This window comes from Talpa occidentalis, unplaced genomic scaffold, assembly GCF_014898055.3.
Source record: "Talpa occidentalis isolate TD23 unplaced genomic scaffold, MPIMG_talOcc4v2.1 talOcc4.3, whole genome shotgun sequence".
NCBI classification, from domain to species: Eukaryota; Metazoa; Chordata; class Mammalia; order Eulipotyphla; family Talpidae; genus Talpa; species Talpa occidentalis.
In genome coordinates, this window is record NW_023603184.1 from 136,519,732 (window position 1) to 136,541,710 (window position 21,979).

Sequence of the window (21,979 nt, forward strand, 5' to 3'; positions counted from 1 at the left end):
GGGTACAACCACTCGATGGCACTGGATAGGGAGCCTGGCTCTGCCATTTATTAACTGCATGGCCCTATACAAATGACGGGGCCTCTCCAAGTCTTAGCTCACATGTGAAATAGAGCTAAAAACATCTACTCTGCCCAGTGACCACGAGGATACATGAAACAGTACTTAGCTGGGAGCTTGGCACACAACCAGGGCTCACCAAGCGGAGGGGGCTCTGCCAGAGATGGTAATCCTAACAGTGAGGCACCATTATTCTGTTCATCCTCGTCACGGCCTCTGGCCTGAACATCCTCACTGCTGCCCCCACAGCTACCACAACCACAGAGCACCAACCCTGAGGACATCTCCAACACATACAAGGAAGCTGAGGCCCAAAACCAGTGATCCCCGTGAGTGTCTGCCAAGGAGATGTCAGATCGGAGGCAAGAACAGCCATCTTAACTTGTGGACGTAATCCACCAGCAGCAGGAGGGGAAGGGGAGGGAGAGGCCCACCTGGCATGGAGTACTTGGAGAAGTCAGGCAGGGTGTGGGAGAAGGAGACGGTGCTGCCTCCGCTGGGACTCGACATGCCGCTGGCCACAGGCGAAGAGGACACCTTCCCGTTGATGGTGGCGTAGTTGGGGAGGCTGCCTGCTCGATCTCCCATGGACATCCTCCGCTTCTCTGGCAAGGCTGGTGTCGGACTCCCTTGCCGGAAGGCCGCTGAATCGGGCGAGGGGGAGGTGGCAGGGCTGCTCAGGCCAGGGTAGTAGGCAGGGGACACGGGGAAGGAGGGCGTGGAAGGAGCCTGATAGCCAGAGGCACTGCTCTGCCGGGACAGCGTGGGTCTCCGGTCCTCAGGGGTGGAGTAGCCGCCATAGGCCACGTGCCGGTCCAAGCTGGGACTGCCAGGAAGCACAGCTCCAGACCCTCCCAGGTGGCGGCCCAGACTCGGGCTTCCGGGGCTGGCTATTGCGTTGCCGTGGAGATTGGAGGCCAGGTTGCTTTGGTGGGCCCCAGGGTGCCGGCCCAGACTTGGGCTCCCTGGAGTGGGCACCACATTGCCGTGGGGACCAGAGGCCTGGTGGGCCCCGGCCGGATGTCGGCCCAGACTTGGGCTCCCTGGAGTGGTCACCATGTTGCCATGGAGGCCTGAGGCCTGGTGGGCCCCAGGGTGCCGGCCCAAGCTGGGACTGCCTGGAGTGGTCGCTGCACTGCTCTGGGGACTGGAGACCACATTACCATGGAAACCAGTTCCAGGACCCATCGCCTGGCGGTGGCTCAAACTGGGGCTGCCAGGGGCAGCCATGCCAGGGTTTACAGCCCGCCGGCCAAAGCCAGGACTAGGGGGAGTGTTGGTGCCCACTGTCCTGTGGCGCGCCTGAGGGCTCCCAGGCACCGTGTGCATGGCAGCCACACTGAGTTGAGACGGGGCCTGGCTTTCCGGGTTGCTGAAGGGCTGCAGGGAGTAGTCGGGGCTGCTGTAGCTGCTGCCCACAGTCGGGAGAGGAGAAGAGCTCTGGTAGTTTCTCTGGGCCGAAGGGCTGGGCTGTCCCAGGCTGCCAGCGCGGAAGCCAGAATCCAGCAAAGGCTGGGTGGGCGTCCGGGGGCCCTGGTCACTGCTCTCCCCGGATGGGAAACTCCCCACTGAAGTGCTGGAGAAAGAGAGAGAGAGAGAGCAGGTTGAGATGTCAGCAGATGGCACCCTCAGAGCCCCACTCCCATGAAAGGGGTGCCAGGGCTTATGTGCACCACCCCATGGAACCATCACAAGAAGAAACTGAGGCTCAGAGCAGGTAAGCAGTAGGTTCACCAAACACAGTAAGCACAGTTCATACAAGAGCAGGGTTCCTTCTCAGTTGTGCTGGATTCCAAATACTGTGTGTTCCCCACCACACCATGGGACTCCTGGCCACCAGTCAAAGGCAGGAGCTTCCCCGAGGAAACTGAAGGTGTCTGCCTTCCTGTCACCTCCAGCATCACAGACACTGAACACTGGAGAGGGGGGTCAAACCCTCTGGCTCCTGTGCCTCCTGGGACTAGCCCCACCTTGACTCAGTTTCCCCAGGTGTGTTGTCATCATTAAACACTGACAGCACTAAAATTAGGCTTTCACTCCTGTGAGCTCCAAAGAGCAAAGACAGGAAGTCTCACAAAGGAGATTTCAGCTCAGAGTAAGGCTTGCTTGTCAGCCATTGGAACTGCAACTAATGGAGTGAGCCGCCTTGCACAGTAATGAGACTCCCGTTACCACGAGCATTTAAACAGGGACCCACCAGCCTTGCCACCTGAATATTGAGGCAGGAATAGCCTCCATTAGGAAGTTAGACTAGGTGAGTTCAGAGGTGGGTCCCAACCCTAAGACTCTGATGAAATTCAGTTTAGAAGGGGCTATACCTGGGAGAACAGCCACACCAAAGGCTCCCCTCTGGGGTCAAGTTCAAGTCTATGTGGTAGCACAGAGCAATGGCCTGTGCGTCAGGAAACCATGTGGAAAATGGAGGCCCTGGGTTAGCTGACCCCGATTCCGTCCAGGCCCAGGCTTTTATCCCTCCATGATATGGCAGGAGACAAAGACTGACAGGGAGCCTGGAAAGCAGCGGCTGCAGGGAGGTAGCAGACAGACTCTGTACCAGGACTCTGTACCTTGCTCCCTGGGGAGCAAGAGGGATCCTCACATGATGATAGGAGCTCCAAACTAGGAGTCCCAAGCCCAGGATGGAGAAGCTGGATCCCAGGTGATGGGCGGTATAGGGTCCAGCCAGAGCCTGAGGGCTCCCAGGCACCGTGTGCACAGCGGCCACACTGAGCTGAGACTGGGCCGGGCTTTCTGGGTTGCTGAAGGGCTGCAGGGAGTAGCAGCAGGGAGGTCTGGGAGGGCAGGGAGAAGGTCAGACGCCAGGACAAAGTCTGCCTTGAATCCCAGATGGGGCCAGAGGCCGCCTCCTGGTGTTAATAACCCTGGCTTGTGAGGAATGGAGGACGTGTCAGTGAGCAGGGTGGGTGGGGGACACTGGAATAGAGTTCAAGAAAATTAATCCCAAAGGAGAAGCACTAGCTTCCTGAGTCCTGACAAGAGCAACACAACAGCAGGAGGAATTTGAATGAGAAACTGAAAACTTCCCAGCGCAGCACTCAACCGTTTGTGCCACCCGGGAGGCTAAGCTGTCTGCGGCCTCTGCGGCATGGGTTCGATTCCCAGCCGGCCAGGGAGATACCCTCATGGCGCAGCAGACCTTTCCTGCTTCACCCACTGCTCCCCTCAGCAGTGTCTTTGGTCATCTGCCTGTTCTGCTCCCGGCTCTGGCTCTGGTGAATTCTCTCACCCTCCCACACCTCTGACCTGTACCCCAGTTCTTGTATAAATAAAAATCTTAAAAAAAAAAAGAAAGAAAGAAACTGAAAACTTCCTAATGTCATGGCTCCCTGAGCATCAGTGACGGGGGCTGAGCAATTGGGAAAAATCTCCTCTGACTCAGACCTCCAGAGAAACAGAGTGCCTGCCCTGCCAGGAGACGGGGAGGGGACGAGGCTGACTGGGGGTACATGAGGTTTCAGAACCCTAGAATTCAGAAGAAAGCTGCCCTCTGCTTACCCAGAGCCCCACCCTGACCTGAGATGCGGTGTGATGCACTGGGCTGGTACACGGTAGGCAGCAAACTCACCCCACAGGACCTGGCCTGTGGGTATGGAAGGGGTGACTGGCGAGTTGCCGGGCTCCATGGGATTCCCAGGACAGGGAGGAGAGTTGGGTGGGGAGAGGAGGATCTCCCTTCTGGGGGTGAGTTCGTTCCTCCTGTGCCTGGCACGCTCTACCCTGCCAGGGCTGATCTCACTGTCATATGTCATCTCGACCACTCTCCCTGTTATAAGGCCTAAACTCACCCCTCCCAGCTGAACAGCTTCTCACTGCACCCCAAACATGGGGTCCTCCCTCATTAGAGTTCCCCTGCCCACTTGTGAGCTCTCCTCTCTGTCCCACCCAGAACGCCACTGGCCCACCCACGAAGACATCTGTCCTTCCACGACATGCAAAGAATGAAACTAGACAACGACCTCACAGCGCACACAAAAAACAACTCAAAATGGATAAAAGATTTGAATGTAAAAGATCTGAAACCATAAAACATGTAGAAGAAAACATAGGCAAGACACTCCATGACGCACACCTCAGAAACATCTTTGAGGACTCATCCCCTGAAGCAAAGAAAATGAAGGAAAAGATAAACAGCTGGGACTACATCTAACCGAAAAGCTTCTGTACAGCAAAAGAGACAATAAGCAAAACGAAGAACTACCCTACAGATGGGGAGAAAATATTTGCACTCCACACAGCTGGTAAGGGACTTCTATCAAAGATCTACCAAGCGCTTAGACAACAAAAACAAAGTAAACAACCCAGTCAAAAAGTGGGCAAAAGAGCTAAAAAGACACTTCTCCAAAGACGAAATGCAAATGGCCAACAGACACATGAAAAAGTGCTCAACATCGCTTATCATCAGAGAAATGCAAATCAAAACCTCAATGAGATACCACCTCACACCAGTAAGAATGGCACATATTTTAAAAACTGGCAACAACAAATGCTGGTGAGAATATGGAGAAAAATGAACCCTCTTACACTGCTGGTGGGAGTGCAAACTGCTCCAACAACTATGGAAAGCTGTGTGGAGGACACACAAATTATTAAGAATGGATCTACCATATGACCCAGCCATTCCACTCCTAGAATCTACCCAAAGGGAACAAAAACATTAACTCAAAAGGAAATTTGCATTCCAATGTTTACGGAAGCACTATTTATAATAGCCAAGATATGGAAACAACCTAAATGTCCAAAAACCGATGACTGCATGACGATGTGATATATATAGACAATGGAATACTACTCAGCACTCAAAAAAAGATAAACTCATGCTATTTGCAGCAACATGGATGGAACTGGAAGGGATAATGTTCAGTGAAATAAGTCAGAAGGAAAAAAGAAAAATGCCAGATGATGTCACTTACGGGAGGAATATACAGAAACCAAACAAAAAGTTAAGAAAAAAAGGACAAAATTAGCAAGCAATTATAGATCTGAGGCATATAGCAGGGGAGGAGGAGAGAGAGGGATCAAAACAGGTGTGGGACAGGCACAGGGACTATGGTATGGTTCACAGGTGATGTGGGGTGGGTTATTTACAGGGACTACACCTGAGGGGAAAAAATCAAATACTGTACAAAAATGAACAATGTAAAAAATTTAAAAATCAATAAAAGAAAAAAAAGTTGACAGAAAAAAAAAAGACATCTGTCCTCAACCTAGGTGACACGCCTCACCTGCAGCTGGTGTCCCTGCCCCACATCTCCAACACCCCCCAGCCCTCTGTCCTCATTATGCTGCTGTTCCAGAATGCCCCCCCTTCCTCACCTCCCCACCCTTCAACATCTTGCTTATCCTCTGACCTCTCCACAAATACCTAAAAGCCCCCAGAAGTTCTCCCTGAATCTCTAACTGTAACAGCCCCTTCTGCTGAGCTCTCACACCTGCTCTGGGCCCCTCAGATGCCCATTCTGTGACCTTTGGGCACCACAGTGCAAGTCTGGGGGGAGGACAGAGCCCTGAGTTCTGCACCAGACACCTGGGGTCTGAATCCTGTTCTGCTACTGTTTAGTTGCAAGATATTGAACATAAAATTTGGCCTCTCTGCACCTCAGTTTCTTCTTCTGAAAAGTAAGAAGAGTAATAGTATTTACCTGCGAGGGCTGCAAAGGGATTAATAAAACCACCATAGCAAGTATTCAACAATGTGCTTGCAAGACAGGAGCCACGCACCACAGTGATTGCTGCTGTTGGATTTTAAACTGGAGGGAGGACCATGCCTGCTTCACCTATGGACCCCCTCCCCCTGGCCCGGCCCACACCACTCCTTCCCGCCCCGTTCTGGACGGGGGAATCAGGGTATTCATTTGTGCTCATGCTCCCCACGGGGGCAGGGCTCCAGGGTGTTCTCCCAATGTGTCCCACGAGTTGGGTGCTGGATATGATCTCGGCCCATTCAGGTCCACGGCAGATACCAGAGGCCGCATGCACCCTGATTGAGCTGGATCCTCACACATCCCACCCCATACTCTCCAGCTCCACTTACCTGTCAGCGCTGAGAATGGGGCTGCTGGTGGAGAGAGGGCTGGGGGAGGCAAAGGAGCTGCCCAGGGTCCCGTTCCTCAGCGGTGTCTCATGGCTGTAGGCCTGGGCAGCGGGAGCACTAAAGCTCTTGGCTCCAGGGTCCTGAGTTCGGGGCCCTGCTACTGCTGTCCGCACCACCGACTCAACATAGCTCCGGGGTTCTGGAAGGAGCAGGGGGCAGAGATGGAGCTCAGATCCACGGGATGCAGGATGGCCCCCACCCACCCTGCCAGACTCCACTGTCTCCAGCCTGTGGAGACAGTCCCAAAAGGACAGCCAAGTGGGCCCTGCCCATGCCTGCCAGCATCTGGGGGAGCTATGAGTGCCCCCTACTCAGCCTGTAGCTATGGCTTCACTCAGAGAAGCCTCCAGAAATGAACCCCAGCTCTGCCTCTGAACAAGGACATCACAGAATCCTCCTTCAGAGCTAGGGCGCCCGTCCAGAGACAACGTTCCTTTCCCTGCTTTTCTCTGACCACCCTGCTACTCCACCACCAGGTCCTCCTGGGTAGCTGTGGAGTCTGGGGTCTTCGTGGACCCTGAGGGCCAGCCCCAGTCTGCCTGTGTCTCAGGACAGCAGCAGGGTGCACACGTCCCCCTCTCCCCTCACACCCAGCAACAGGCCTGTCCTGGTGAGTCACACGGGCCCCTCCATGCCAAGACCCACTCTCCCACCTTGCCGGACACACTCAGCATTCCTCCCATGGCTGACATCTGCAGGTTGGGAGCTCAGAAGAGCCCCAGGAGAGAGGAGGGGCTCAGCCACAGTGGGAACCAGGTCTCCTGCCTCCCAGTCCATCCTGTGCAGCTTCTCCCACGGCCTCGGCAGCTGCCCAGCCCTGTGACCCAACATGAGTCAGGAAGAAGCAGAAGGGCATCTGGGCTTCTCCAGGGACACGGTCAGGGATGGGCCACATCCCTGCCACCTCTAAGCCTGGCACCATCCCTGTCTTCCCAGGAGACACTCTGTCCACAATTAGGGCATCCTCTGAAACCAGCCTGAGAAGTTGAAGAACCAGCCCTGGGGAGGTCAGGCCCCCAGAGCCTTTGCTGGCCAGGCCAGTGCTGGTCACTGAGGCTCCTCAGCCCCAAAAAAAACCTTACTTTGGAAGGAGCCTCACGTCACCAGGGCTGTTCCAGGCTGCTATGGGCCCTCATTGCAAAGCATGGCCTCCTGAGCACCCAGGCCCAGAGGCCTCTGGACACAGGAAGAGGATGATCCCTCAGAACAGGGCCCTTCTCAGTGGGGGCTGGGTGCAAACAATTACAACAGTGGCTCCCAGTTTGCCTTCTGGTTTCCAGAGAGTTCCCTCCAACCAATGCAGTGAGGGTGGGCGGGGGTGGGGCAGGATGCCAGCAAAGGGACAGCCTGGGCCTGCCTGAACTGCAGGGGGCTGGCTATGCCCCAGGTAGCAGGTGCCAGGGATGTAGCACCAGCCACCTGAACTCCCAAAGCGGGAGACCATTTAGGCAGCCAGGAAAGCCTCTTCTAAAAACCCCCAATAAGCCCAGGCCCCCGCCCACCTCACAGCAGCCCCAAGCCATGCTGTCTCCAAAAGCAGGGACTCTTTTCCCTCTGTCTGAGGCCCTGCTGGAGCAAGGACATGCCGCTGAGAGCCTCTGACCCAGGGCAGGCACACTTCTTTTCAGTAAAGAATATGACAGCAAGTGTCCCAGGCTTGGGGGTCAGAGGGTCACTGACATAACTATCAGTGCTGTTATTTTGCAAAAGCCACCCTGGGTCATACATAAATGAAAGAGCCTGACTGCATTACAATAAAACTTGCTTTTACGAGAGCAGGCTGCAGCCCGGACTTGGGCACAGTGTGCAGACCCCCTGATCTAACCCATCTCCCCAGCCCAGAGAGGTGCAGCCATCTTCCCAGAACACACAGCAATTGGTGGCAGAGGATACCAGCAGCACAGTCACCTGATTCACAGAACTGGGTAGCCTAGAGAGGAGCGTCAGCCTCTCAGGATACCCAGAGCTGGGGGCTACCCAAACTCCCACCCAACAGCCAGAGAAGTAAAACTCCACAACACTAAAAATAACCCAATTAAATGGGGAAAGCAGGATTTGGAGAATGTTAAGTCCTTGCTCTTGCACACCACAGCAAGTGGCAGCCAGGAGAGGACCCAGGTGGGCCATCCCAGAACCTGCTCTCCTGCCACTGCACCTACAGCCAGCTGGAAGTTGGGGAGCTGGTAATTTCAGTGTGTCTTTAGATGTGGAGGGCCAGCTCTGTGCCCAGGATAACCCAGTTTGGCAGAAGGACCATCAGAAGGGACTTACACCCACAAAATTGGTAATGGGGTGTCAAGGCCAGCACCCACCCTCCCACCCTTGATTGTGTTGGGTCACACTCTCTGAAAACTCCCTGGGGACCCAAGTGCTCAGCACCCTTTCTCTCCCCTCCCCCCCCCACCAGAGATGGCAGGAGAACCCATCTTCCCCCAGTCACCCCTCAGCATCCTGCACCTGGCACGGGGTAAGCCCCTGGGATGTGCTTGTCCTGAAATCTAGTGAATGTGTGACCTTTACCCTCCAGCCCCATCCAGACATGGCAGCATCCTAACTAAGCCCGGAGAGGCGCACATTCATTTTCCCCATTTCCAGAGTCCTGGCTGGCTCCCAAAGTTCAAGTTAAATCCCACATGGGCATCTTGTCCCACCCGGTGGCCTCCTGTGCACTCTCAGCCTGTTCTACATTCCTGGAGGAGGCTTTGACCCCTGCACCACCCAGCCCCCTGCCCTAGGGCTCTGAAAGGCTTTGGCCCTATTAGGATGAAGTGGCAGGAGACGGGAGGGAGGAAGGAAGGAGAGAAGGTCAAGGTGCCAGTGGCTGCATCTCTCTACTCAAGACCATCGCCCCAGCCCAGGGCCCTCCCCTCCAGCTCTCTCCTGGTTCTTTCTGGTTCCCCCTCCCGCTAGGAAGCTCCCAGGTGTGCCTCACCAACTCTTGCATCTCAGACCTTTTGCCAGACATTGGCCTAGTCCATTACACTCTCCTGGGATGCCCCTCACCCCCGAGAATGACGCCAGGACACTGACCCATACACTGAGCCCATGACTCATACTACCCTGCACCCCACCCAGCAAGAACGTACACGGACCCTGTCTACCAGCCCTGACACCCAGACAAGGTGGTCACACCATCCTGCCCCAGGGTCGGACAGCGCCAAGCCTGGGACCACAGGTGCTGCCTCCCACCCGGCCTGCTGGTCATAAACAAGGCTGACCCCCCCACTAACTGCTCCGGCCTGAAGATTCCTCAGCTTGCTCTCTCCTCCCCACTGCAGGACAACACAGAACTCAGGGCTTCCCCTTTGACTTACTGGAGGGATCACTGAATCTTTTTGGGCTCCATACCCACCTGCCCAGCCAGGATCAAAAGAAATGGGCAAGTTCCTTCTAATTCTTTCTCGCCAGTTCCAGGGCTCACATGCAGTCCCTGCGTTGCCGCCTGCGCCCCAGCCATGCCTGCTCCTGCTCCTTCCACCCTTGCCCCCACTCCCTCTCCTGCTGTTTTCCTCTCTCCTCCAATCCTGGGGCAGCTACACCCAATGGGAGTTGGGAAGGGCAGGAGAGGTGGGGCCGGGGAGGGTGCTTCATGTAGAACATTCCAGGAGCCCAAACCCATTCCAAGTGGCTGCTGGCATCTGAGAGCAGCTGGAAGCACAAGAGGAAGGTGGCCCCACCAGGCACCAGGCATGGCCAGCAATTTCTCCACCCCTGAAGTGCATTTCCTGCCTCCCAGAAAAAGGATTTTTGCCTGGATAGAAGGGGTCCACCGATCCCAAGTGAAATGAAGACATGGGCATGGGGGAGAGAGAGAAGTAAAGCGACCCAGGGTCCCAGATCCAGAGGCCTCAAAGTTAGAATGTACCTTTGCTGGTATGCGCGGCATGAGCATACACTGTTGAGGTATGAACCTGTACTTTAAAACTTACACAGCATTGTAAACCAATGTTATCTCAAATAAATCAACAAGCAGACAGATAAGCTAACAAAAAGATAAATAAAATTTAAGTAACCCCCCCAAAAAAAGCTAAAATATCAAACTTTTGATTGGATCACAAAGTCCTCCCATGACTTCCTGCTCACATCCTTGCTCAGCACTTCTACCTTATTCTGAAATCTCCACTGGCATCTCCTCATCCAGCTGTCCCATACATCTTTACACACTCAGTGCCCAGCACAGGGCCTGCCTCACAGTACATGCTTCATATATTTGCATTGTACAGCACTGTCCTAAAATCCCAGAGGCCACAGCATACCCAACACCAAGCACCTCAGAGCAAGCAGACCCCTAGATGGGCTACTTCTAATTCACTGTCTTAATTTATGTATAATTTGTCCTTCCCTAGTCACCTGGACAAACACAACCCAGCCTCAGTATTCCCTGTTCCCGTTGCTCCAGTAAGAAGCCCTAATAATTTCTTTCTCTGTTTCACCACGGGAAGACATCCTGATGTTAACCTCACGTCTTACTGCTGTCCGTTTTCATGTTCTCCTTCCTTCATGGAGAAGAGTATCCAGGCCCCACACTCCGTAAAGTGACTGCTTATATGGAAAAGGAAAAACCTCTACATGCTAACCAGCACAGGCTCAGCCATGTCCCACTGACCAAAAGTCGTTTACCCTCCTTAAACATCACTGGTAAACGAGGTTCCTACAACCGCCCTCCCAGGTCTTCTGTGATCATTAAACAAGAAGCTACAGCAATGACCCCACATGGCCCCGCCCCTGCCTGTTTAACCTCACTCTACCTCACACCCTCCTGCTCTAGTCTCCAGATCTCCTTGCTCTCAGCTTCGCTGACTGTGCAATCCTTGAAACAACATGCTGTTCCCTGCCACCCCAGGGCCTTTGCACATGCCCCTTTCCTCCACATGGAACACTGTGCTGCCAACCCCATCCACCAAGTTAATGTCATTCACCCTCACATCTCACTTTTCAGTCAAGGTCAGGTTCTTTGCCATAAGACCTCATGAAGCTGTGTATCCCTTCTCTTCAGAATACTTATTTCCACCTGCAGCTTGGAGTGATCATTTAACTCTGGCTCTTGTTCATTCATATGCTCCATGAGATTAGGAACCGTCTTTTACATTACTTGTCATTCTACCCGCAGAGCCTGGCACAGTGCCTGGCACAAAAGTATTTATTGAACAAATGTATCAATGAAGGAATGGCTGAATCCCAAGCAGTGCCTTGAACAAGCAGACATCTCTGAAAGATTCCTTTTCCCCTAGCTGAACAATTCTGCCTCGGGTCATTTTTCTACCCAGGCATTTTTTCCTGAATTTCCCATCAAGGTATCAGCAGGGAAATCAAGCAGGATTTCAGAGGGTCCGAAAAGAATGTGCTTTAGTCCAGCCTGGGAAGGAGGTGGTACAAGAGTCAGGGAAAGTGGCCCTGGCTACCCACAGCCTTGCTCCCTGACCCTCGCCTGCCCGGCTCCTCAGACCAAGGGAGCAATTCCAAACCCCACGCTGGAATCCCAGGGCACCGTGCCTGGAGGCAGGAGGAGGGCTCTGAGATGACCACGTGACCAGGAGACAGAAGACCAGCAAGTCTAGTCTTGGCCTGCTGCCTCCTGTGACCTAGGGCAGACACACCCACCCCTACTCCACAACATGGCCCCCAGCCCCACATATGTGAAAATGATGGGAGTAGATGAGCTGATTTTGAAGAACCTTCCCCTCCAAACTCTGGGGACTTGGGACAGAAGGAGGGTGGGAGGACTCAGAGTCTGGCAGGAGGGCCATCCGTGAGGTGCAATAGGCAGATCTCACTTTAGTTCTGTCCAAAAATGCTCCCCAAAAGTGGAAAATGCTATAGCAAGAGCCTGTGGGATAATCTACGCCTCAGCTCACCCACTGGAATATCTGAGATTCCACTAGGCTGCTGAAGTCGGCCACTACCAGGAGGGCTGAGAGCCAAGTGCACGGGCCGCACCTGAAGCCATGAGCATGAGCTCCTGCCCTGCCGGGAACTGGCCGTCAGCCTGCAGCCTGGAGATGAGGCTGCGGAGCTGCAGCAGCCAGACACGGGCTGCAGTTCATCCAGTTCTGGGGTTTGTTGTTGGGGCTGCCTCCCTCTGTAACCCCCAGGCAGCCTGCAGCTATCGCCCAGACCCTACTGGCCAGAAGTGGGCCAAGCCTCACAGGAAGCGCTAGCTTCAACCTGAGCAATGGCGGCTTCAGAGAGCACAGGTCAGGCCTGTGAACGCAAAGGAAAGTAGGAAGGAGGACTAAGAAAATCAGACAGTCTGTAAGGAACAAAGGCCCAGGTAGGAAAGGCAGGACAGCTAGCAGCTCAGAGCTGGAAGCGGCCTTGGTGCTCAACTGGCCCAGACCCACACCCGATGCCCAGAACCACACACAGACACCCTTGTCCTTTCACTGTCACTCTGAGCCACCACTTGAACTCTCCTCCTAATGAGTCGAAGGCCTTCAACCAGAGCTCATCCCTCTCTGCTTCTCCATTAATGCTTCTCATTTAATGTGTGGAGCGCATCTAAATCAGGAGGTCAGCTGGGACACACACACATTCACTCCTTGATTATGTGCATGGTGTCGTGATGCATTTGTGTGGGGCTGGATCTGAGCTTTTCTGAAATCTCCAAAGGCACGTGAGATCCCTGGAAGATAGACTTGCACTGTGTGTGATGTGCAAGAGGGCAACGCGTGTCTCAGAGAGTAGTTCTGACCCCAGGCGATTCTCCCCCAGAGACATTTGTGATGTTGAAGACACGTCTGGCCCTCACATCCAGGCAGGTACTACCGGCAGGTAGTAGACAAAGGCCAGGGATGAACGAGGCAGCTCCACGACAAAGACATATTCCACCCAAGATAGCAGTAGCGCCGAGGCTGCCCTGAGCGAACCCTTGGAGCCGCCCCAGGAAATGGACCGACGAGCCCCCTCCCTGCATGTGAGCCCCCTAGTCCTCTAAAGGGGCTCACTGTACCCCCAGGCAGGCTGGAGGAAGGGCTGCTGAAGGGAGGAAAGGGCAGGAGGAGCATTTTGTCAACAAGGCGGCATCACCTGTGTCACCTGGTTACTGGTGGCATCTAGACACGAAGTACCTGACCCGCCTCCAGCAGCTGAGGGCCTTGGGTCAGGACTCAGGCAGTGCCAGGGAGGAACCCAGAAGCTACATCCCTGATCACCTGAGACCCAGTGAGAGCTGCCCCCGAGCCAGCCAACCCAAGCTCCATGTGAAAAGCCCCCCAGCCCCAGACAGCAGAAGGAGCCACATGGCAAAGCCACACTTACCTTCCAAGCACTCCATTACCACCTTCCCCTCATCCTCCTCTGAGGACAGACGAGAAGAGAGGTGGGGAGAAAGGAGAGGCAGGAAAGAGAGGCAGGTAAGGAAGAGCAAAAAGGAGAGAGAAAGACTGATTAACAGAAATAATCAACAGGAAGAAATTTGCTGAGAAGAAGGAGCTGAGAAAGCTGGGTGTGGCCCAGCCAGAGATGATTTTCCAGAGGAGCCCTGGAGGGAGTGGTCCATCCCAGACAGGGCCCTGGGGCTCCAGGAAAGGCCGAGTGAGGCAGAAAGACGCCAGGGAGCAGAGTTCGAGACCTCATTCTCAAGAGCAGCAGTGCCCACACGCAGGGCTCCCAGTGGGCCCTCACAGCCCCTGCGCCAGGCCTTGCTCAGTCACATCTCAAGCAGAAGTGTGCTGGCCTGGCAAGAGGCAGGTGCAACCCCTCTTCTCCCCGGTGACTCAGTGGCCCTGGCCATGCAGACACATCCTGAGTGGGAGGCTGTGCCCGGCCGTGTCTGTGGGTCACACACCATGCATGTGCCCTCCTACCTGGCAGGATCAGTCTTCTGGTAACTAAGAAAGAGAAGCAACGTTGGCCAGTAGCCTAATCCCAGGCCTGAAACCCTCTAGGGAGTGTCTAGGCTCTGTCTACTTGAAATGGCCACTAAGGGCCCAGGGCTCCTACTCTCTCCTTCCACACAAGGAGGAGGTGGGAAGTAGGACAAGAAGTGTGGGAAGGGGCATGTCTCTGCATGTGCTGTGTGTGCACGTATGTGTCTGCATGTGAGTGTGTGCATATGTGTCTATATGCGGGGTGGGTACACGCAGTGTATCTGCATGTGTTCGTGAGTGTGTGTTTCCACATGTGTGCGCACATGGACACAAGTGCTTGAACACAGAGGATTTGGCCGCCAGGTTTCTAACCGAGCTGACCACCTCCAAAGACACAGGCTAGAATGCCAAATCCCCAAGTCAGAGGACACTGGGAGTGGCCTGGACCTCAGAAGTCCATGGGAAGGCTGCAAAGGGATCTGAGCCCCTCAAGCTCTGCAGAGAGCTCCCACTCAGGCCTGGCCTCAGTGTGGGCACATAGCCAAGCTGCCCACCTCATTTCTCGGGAGTCCCCAGAACACGCCACCTTTTTTTGATCCAATCCTAAGGCCTTGCCCAGGACCACAGGCCCCCTCTTTTCCCTCTGGCCTCCCCACCACCTCCTTGCCAACCATGGTCTCTTACCGCCCGTGGGGTGCAATAGGATGTCCGCAGGGTTGTGGGGTTTCAGGCCCAGAGCAGACAGGGGCGTCTTGGCCAGACCTGGAGGGGAGCGCACTGTGCCAGAAAGAAAAGGGAAATACTGGGAGTGAGCCTAGGGTGGGGAAGCTGCAGGGAAGGAGGGGCAAAAAGGAGGGCACCCCATAAGTGAGAGGTGGGCAGGAAGTTGGTGGAGGGGAGCCAGCCCTGCCCCAGAGGGGTGCAGTGTTGGCTCCAAGGCCTTCCTCTTTGTGTGCTCCTCCACAGTACAGCATTTAAATGCTAAAGGGAGTCGGCAACAGTGCCTTGTCCTGGCCCTGGCCGTCTGCCTGGGGAAAGGAGCTTCCATCCCTAGGCCCTAAGTTTCTTCACTTCATATTGCATGCAGTTGTCTTTAGCTACCTCTGACTTTCTCTAGACTGGGCCCTCTTTCTTCCTCCTTTTTAGCCCCCCGCTCCCTCCTACCCACACATTCTCATTTTCAAACCATGCACCAAGATGGTCTTAGGAAGAACAAAGGAATACGGGGTGTCAGGACAGCACATGCTATGAAAGACAGTGGGAGGGGAAGATCATGACGGGACCCATGGGCCAATCTGAGACCCCACAGTGGCCCACGCCAAAGGTCATCAGTCCCCAGTCAAGTATGTCCCTTGCAAGTCCCAGAAAAAGAGAATTTCCCAGTGTGGGGTTCTCAGTATCCCCTCAACCTCAGTGCTCCAGATTGGGAAAAGCCCAGTCACCACAATCTATGGCCAAGAGCACCAACTCCCAGACCTCTGAGCCACCCGCCTGGTAGTGTCATGTCTGGGAGTGACACACCTGGGAGTGTCATGTAACACACAAGGTCAGAAAGGACTGTCAGGCTTTTTCCCAGCAGCCAAGGACGTGACCAGATGCCCAGCATATCTGCAAGCTGGTAGTTCTGCCCAGTCACGAGATTTCTCAGTGGCAGCTGCCACATCTCCTAACACACCTCCCAAAAGTAGAGAAATGAGCTGTCTCCTGTGACAGCTCTCAGGAGACTGCAGAGGCACAGCCCCTGAGGACACGTGACCACAGGGATCAGTCAGTGCCAAGGCTGCCTGCTTCACGTCTGTGGTCACAACACACTGAGTGGCCTCAGATGCCCAGGACCCACACAGCAGCTCTGGACCCTGCCTGGTCAGCCCTCCTTTTTCCAAAAGACAGTGAGAACTACAGGAAAGTGACAAAAATATACAACCTCTCAAAGCGAGCAGCACATATACTTGCTGGACACATGCAGGTGTGCACCCAGGTGTAGTGAGACCAGAGCCCTCACAGGTGCCAGACGGGTGGCCCACCCTTGCACTCCAACCCCGACTCCATCCTGAGATGCCCAACAGACAGATACAGCAGAGGGGACGGAGTGTATAAACACACACATCCAGATACTGGTGGCCGCCTCGGCTTGCCTGTCCGTCCCCCTCTCTGCACACACACACACACACGCCAACACACACACACACACCACATCGTGCAACAGACACATATCAAGCACTTATTTACTTATTTGTCACACAGATATATCTGAACGTAGCTGAAGAAGGATGAGCCTGAGCCCACTGGGGATAGAATCCACACAGCACCTCAGCCACAGCGTTGGTCTGCCTGGCAGGGGCAGCAGAGCACGGGGGGCCACAGAGAGAAGGGGACAGGAGCACTGGGAGGCTCCTCCTGGTCCCTCACTCACTCACCCCCAGCTCCCTGACCACACATGCCCCCCACACACCACCACCTCCCCGTTCCCCAGGCATCTGGCCCTTCAGCTGAAGAGTGGGTGGCCCTGAAGCCAGACAAGGCTCTTGCTTCCTGAGAAGAATTCCTTGCATTTCTCTGCCTCTGTCCTCTCCCAACCCCGTGCCGTGAGTTGATGAGACCTCTGACTTACTCTCCCTGGGCACCAGGGCCGGCCAAGGGCATGGAGGGAAGAATGAGGACAGGCACGCGAGGCCAAACCCCACTGCAGCTCAGTCCAGATGACTCATTCCAAACAGGACACTGGCCAAGATTCTGGCTGTTTGGACCAACAGCAAAGGGAACAGGTGTGAAGGTGGAGGGTTTCGACCGAGGACACGAGTCCGTGAGTCTCTAAGGCTCATGTGCCGTCTCAAGCAGACTCCTGGGTTTGCACTGCCCAATATGGCAGCTGCCAGCACACAAGGCCGTGAGCACCTGTGGTGTGGCCAGTGCGAGCCAAGGCAGGTGTCCGTGGAAAACATCCCGCATGTCAAAGACTTAGTATGAAACAAGAGAGCAAGCGATCTCACTATTATACGGATGACACATTAAAATGGTGATATTTTAGATCTCTGAGACCAAATAAAACTCACTAAAATTTGTTTCAACAGCCTCTTCTTACATTTTTTTTTAAAAAGACTGTAAGATAGTTCATCTATTGCCTTGACTTGTTTATTGAAATAACAGTTTGCGTATTTTGGATTGAAGAAAAAAGACCACTAAAGCTAATTTCTCCAAGTTCCTGTTGTTTTGCAATTTTTTTTAACCTACCAGAGAAGTCTAAATCACAGCAGTGGCTCGTATTACATTTCCACTGGACAGCGCTGCTTTGGAGAGAGCGTGACCTCCACTCACACTCGGACCTCCCGCGTGCCCCCAACTTCCGCTGGCACAGGGGCAGGTGCAGGTGCCACATTCCTCCTGTCCACAGGACAGCCCGCCACCTGGGTGCCTTGGCCGGCCCCAGCTCTTCTGTCCTCATCCTCTCCCTCCCCTTCTCTCTCAGGAGCAGAAGACAGCATGGGCCTGGGCAGCCACTGATCCCAGAGCATCTCCAGCCTCTCCCTCTGCTGGCCTGGGCTCTCACGGGCCCGAGCCCTTCAGAGTCCAGCAATGTGCAGCACTGCCCCCCCCAACTACCGCCACCCCTAGGTCCTCTTCAAGTCTCTTCCAGCGGGGGACACTGCCCCTCTCATGGGCTCCTGGGCTCAAGTCTTCTCTCCCCTTCCAGGCAGGGGGTGGAGGGAGGGTTACTGACTAAATGCTCCTTGGGGACCTTTTTTACCTGGGTGGAACTAAACAGCCTGCCTGAAAAGGAAGAGGTACCTAGGGTGGCAGAAATGGGGGTCACACACAAGAAGGTCCAGGGCTGTCTCAGAGACACACCAGCAAGTCAGAGTCACTTTGGCTGGGGATGATCTGCATGTAGGGTACGGAGATTCTCAACCAGGAGAACTCCACACAGTAGGAGCCCAGGGACCCCCAGCCCATCAGGTGGATTCTGCACCCTTAGGTGTGGGCATGTGGGCAGTGGAAAAGAGGAGATGCCCTGGGGGAGAGAAGGGGGCATGAAATGAGCCACAAGGATAAGGAGCAGATTCTGGCCCCCATCAACTTTGCCAGCGCCTCCTCCCCCCAACCTGGGATGCTTATCCAGCTACCGTTGAGAGAAAGGGCTTGAGGGGGGTTGGGGGGGCAGACTTAGGGGTTAGTTCTTACCCCCAGTGGGTGGCGGGCTGGTCGGGGAGGTCCCCTCCATCTCCTCGAAGGCCTCCTTGTAGCTGTGCAGATGGGGCTGTAGGAGGAAAACCGGCAGCAAAATGGAGAGACTCACTGGAAAGTAGGGTTCCCAGCAGACTAACCCATACAGCCCTCACCAGCCTGGCCATCCACCCCATCTCAGATAACACAGACCTGGCTGTTCACAGCCCCAACAACTCCTGATAGCTGAGAGTAGGGAAAGGCTATTTGCAAGGCTATAGTCCAGCAAGGACAGGATTAAGAGCACCTGCCCTGAAAATACTTCAGGGCCAGCAAGAATGGGCTGGGGGTAGAGGACTCAGGTTCTATCAGAGGCAGGAGAGAAATGTTGTCCAAAAACCACTGCTGCCCAGAATGCCTCACTGGCCTGCATTTTGTTGGACAGGGTCACCTGCCTCAGAATCTTACAGGGCGCATTTTCAAAATGCAGGGCCCCGGGTCCCATCCCAGAGCCAACACTCTGGGATCTCTGGAGGTGGAGGTGGGAGTCGAACATTTTGAACAAACTGCCTGGTGATAGTTATGCTTACAGAAGTTTAAGACCTATTACCTCAAACCATGGAAATGTCTGTATTTGGGCAAACATTTGTGCATTGAAATCAGATCTCAAAAAAAAAAAAAAAAAAAAAAACTCTTTATCCCGAAAGTCCTCAAAATCACTTTTGTCAGTGTGTATGATCAGTCTGCAGTTTTAGAGACTGTGGCCACCTAAGGCAGACCCAGGACCTTATCTCCCTAATGGACTCTCTAGGGGTCGGTCAAGAAGGAACTTTGTCTTAATGTAAGAAGAGGGTGCATAAAAGCTATTTCGAGAAGGAAATGGGCTCCAGATTCCACCCACCAGAGAAGAGATGGAAGGAGAGGGTGCAGCAAGGAAAAATTACTGAGGTCACTGCCAGTTCAGGGTCAGCAGGTGACCATCAGTTTCCTGGAGGGTTCAGGCGGGCTCGAGACCCCCCATGCCCCAGACGCAGCCCATGCGCAGATGCACTCACCTCCTTGGGGCGCCCTCCAGGATTGAGAGCAATGGTGAGAGCAAGCTCTGGGGAGACGCACTGGACAGGGGAGCGCATCCCAGGGCTCCGGGGAGATGTGGGTTCTGGAGACTGGTTCTCATACTGTCCATCGCTGGCTGCCCGCTTCCGGAGAGGGGCCGTGGGCTCTGCAGGCTTCTCACGAGCCTGCACCCCTGGGAGGAATGGCAGGGCAAAGAGGACCATGAGCATACTGGGCACAAGTGCCCCAGAGGGGGTGGTGCGTCTCAGCCCAGGGGCCAAGCTGCAGCTGGGCCTGTCTCCCCAAGACACCCCACACTGGGTCCCTCTCTGCCCATACCCCAGGCTCTTCTGCTGGGTGGAGCCACCTAGGTGGGGCTGGCCTTGGGTCTACTCAGCACAGAGTTGGGGCCCAGAGCACAAAGGACTGATACAAGAAACAGATGTCAACTCCTTCCAAGCCCTGGAGGCAGAGGGCCAGGGCTTCCAGGCAAACGAGGGAAGGTAGAGGGTGGAGAGACAGTCTCCAAGGCGACTACATCAACCAACAAGCAACATCAGGCCTTGGGGGAGAACTTTGGAAAAAGCAAATAATGCATCATCTTGCAAGTGGTGCTCCCGAGCAGAAACAAAGAAATAACTAAGTCTTGCTCGGCACTCCCCAACCCCAGCGGGCCCCCAGAATATAGCTGCCCTTCTCTGGGGTTCCTCAGGTCCTATCCAGGGCACCTCTGAAGCCTCTTACCAACGTCCCTCTTAAAATTGTCAACTTTCTCTTAACATTTTCTTGCCTCAAACATGGCCCAGGGCCCCACCCGGCCCCTCCCAGCAGAGCAGCAGGCAAAAAGCCTGAAGTCATGGGCGCCATCTGCTTTTCCGTCCCTCCTTTCCATTCCACGGGCTGAGGATGCTGCTAACCTCACCCTCCTTCCTTCCCACTCCCTTTTCCCACAGCTGGGCTGGGGCACAGAATGCATTGCCTCGCCGAGCCGGCTCCAGAATCCTAGAAAACGCTTTCCCCCACTCCAGAGGTCAAGTCCCAGTCTGAGGCTGGGCTCCTCCACCAGCTCGAAGGGAGGAGAGACTCACCCCGTCTTCACCACCACCCGAGGGCAGCTAGGGTGAGGGGAGAGGCTGGGACCTACCTAGAGAGGCAGGACCACCAGCCGCACAGCATCACATCTGAGGACCCCATCCCATGACACACGTGCACACACATGCACGCCCGTGCACACACACGCACTGCTGGTCCCTGGGAACGTGCCAGAGCCGCTCCAAAGTCACCTTCATTCAGACTGAATCATCGTCTACCCTCCATGGTGGGCTCTGCATCCTCTGGGCACCACCGGCTATCTCCTGGCTCGGCCACTCAGGCTGCCATGAGAAGCAGATGCTAGGAAGGCTTCTTGCTCACAAACAGTGGGCTGGCAGCTGCCAAGTCCAGGGCTGGACACACACTCATGCTCACACAGCTAGCTCTCTTCTCCCCCATAATTCGGGGCCCGTCTGCAGAGCAGCAGGACGGGAAGGCACAGACGAATGCAGGAGGAGGTGGACTGAGTCTCTAGCAGGAGCTAATTGTAATTCACAGGCGGCCTGCCTGCCTTCTCAACCAAGAGAATAAAGCCAGGCCGGGACAGTGAGCTGGACTCACAAACTGCTTTACTTAAACCGAGGAAGCGCCTCACCTTGAAGGGCCCTTATTTTCCAAACAGAAAAGAGGGTGGCAGAGTCCTAACCAGAGGCTGCTGCCATGAGCACTCACCCCATGGAAGCTGGGGCTCAGCTCTGAAAATATATTATCTTGAAGGATTGGGCTAACACTGGACCCCACAGCGATGCTGGGTTCCCAGCCTTAGACAAAAGGCCTGCACCCCCTTGACACCTGTGGGTGCCCCTGCCCCGGGCCACACTGTCCCACCACCATCGAGCGCCCTCCCCCCAGACTGTGGACAGCTTAGTCCAGAGCTACCATGGGTTTCGTTCCTGGCAAAGACATTGGAGAGACAGACACAGCCATTGATTTTCTAATAATAATCGTGACAAAGAAGGCCCATTCAGGAAAGGCTCTTGGGGGTTGGAACTAAGTTCAGCTCCAAGGTTAAAAGAAATGCATTAGGGCTGGTCTCAGTTCTGGTTCGCCCACCCTTTCTGGCAGATTCTTGTGCCTTTGCAAGGGGGCTGGTTTCCCCATTTGGGGATTTGATGTTTGCTTTTGAAAAGTGGGTGTTTTCAATTCAAGGGCATGAGTCTCCCAGAGGGGCAGTGAAGACCCTCCACGTCCAGGTGTCCAGAGAAAAGGCTGGACTGCTGGAGGGACTTCCCAAAAACTCAGGCCTCAGCACACAGCGGTCAGACAGCCATCACACGCCCCCTCCACCACCACCACCATGTAGGAGGACACTCTGGCCCAGGGCAGGGGAGGGACAGAGTGACCCCCGAAGAGCTAAGGCGCTGCAGAGCAGAGGGGGACAACCCCACATTCCACTCCCATGGGGACAACGCCCCCTGCAGAGCACCCCACTACACCAATGGCCAGCCAGGGCCTGTCACATTCCTTGAACAGTGTCTCACTGTTGTCCCCCTTGGCAGGCCTAGATCTGCCCTGGAGTGCCTGGAGAGCCATGTTCTCGCTCTTGTCTTTCTCTATGGGAGGGAGCCGGGGCAAAGCAGAGGGGAGAGAAGAGAGCCCCATTGTTAACGGGCCAAGTTGGGACGTCTGGACACAAGCTGATAGTGTCAGAGAGAGATACCCCTCCCTCATGTCCCAGAGATGGGCCCAC

General features: G+C 54.9%; 1 protein-coding gene across 7 annotated transcripts in view; it reads right to left on the reverse strand.

The window, feature by feature from the left end:
• The window catches only part of TNS1 (tensin 1), a 199,301-nt gene that overhangs the window by 14,966 nt on the left and 162,356 nt on the right, over window positions 1-21,979 (reverse strand). For 6 of the 7 annotated variants that reach the window (XM_037524017.2, XM_054700072.1, XM_054700075.1 and 3 more), the window contains 5 exons: window positions 19,197-19,390; window positions 18,160-18,235; window positions 14,665-14,757; window positions 6,113-6,311; window positions 495-1,636 (listed from right to left, as the gene is read on the reverse strand). In XM_037524017.2, the coding sequence (XP_037379914.1) occupies window positions 495-1,636; window positions 6,113-6,311; window positions 14,665-14,757; window positions 18,160-18,235; window positions 19,197-19,390 (1,704 nt within the window). The remainder of the gene's footprint in view (window positions 1-494; window positions 1,637-6,112; window positions 6,312-14,664; window positions 14,758-18,159; window positions 18,236-19,196; window positions 19,391-21,979) is intronic. The other variant, XM_054700073.1, reaches the window with a different exon arrangement.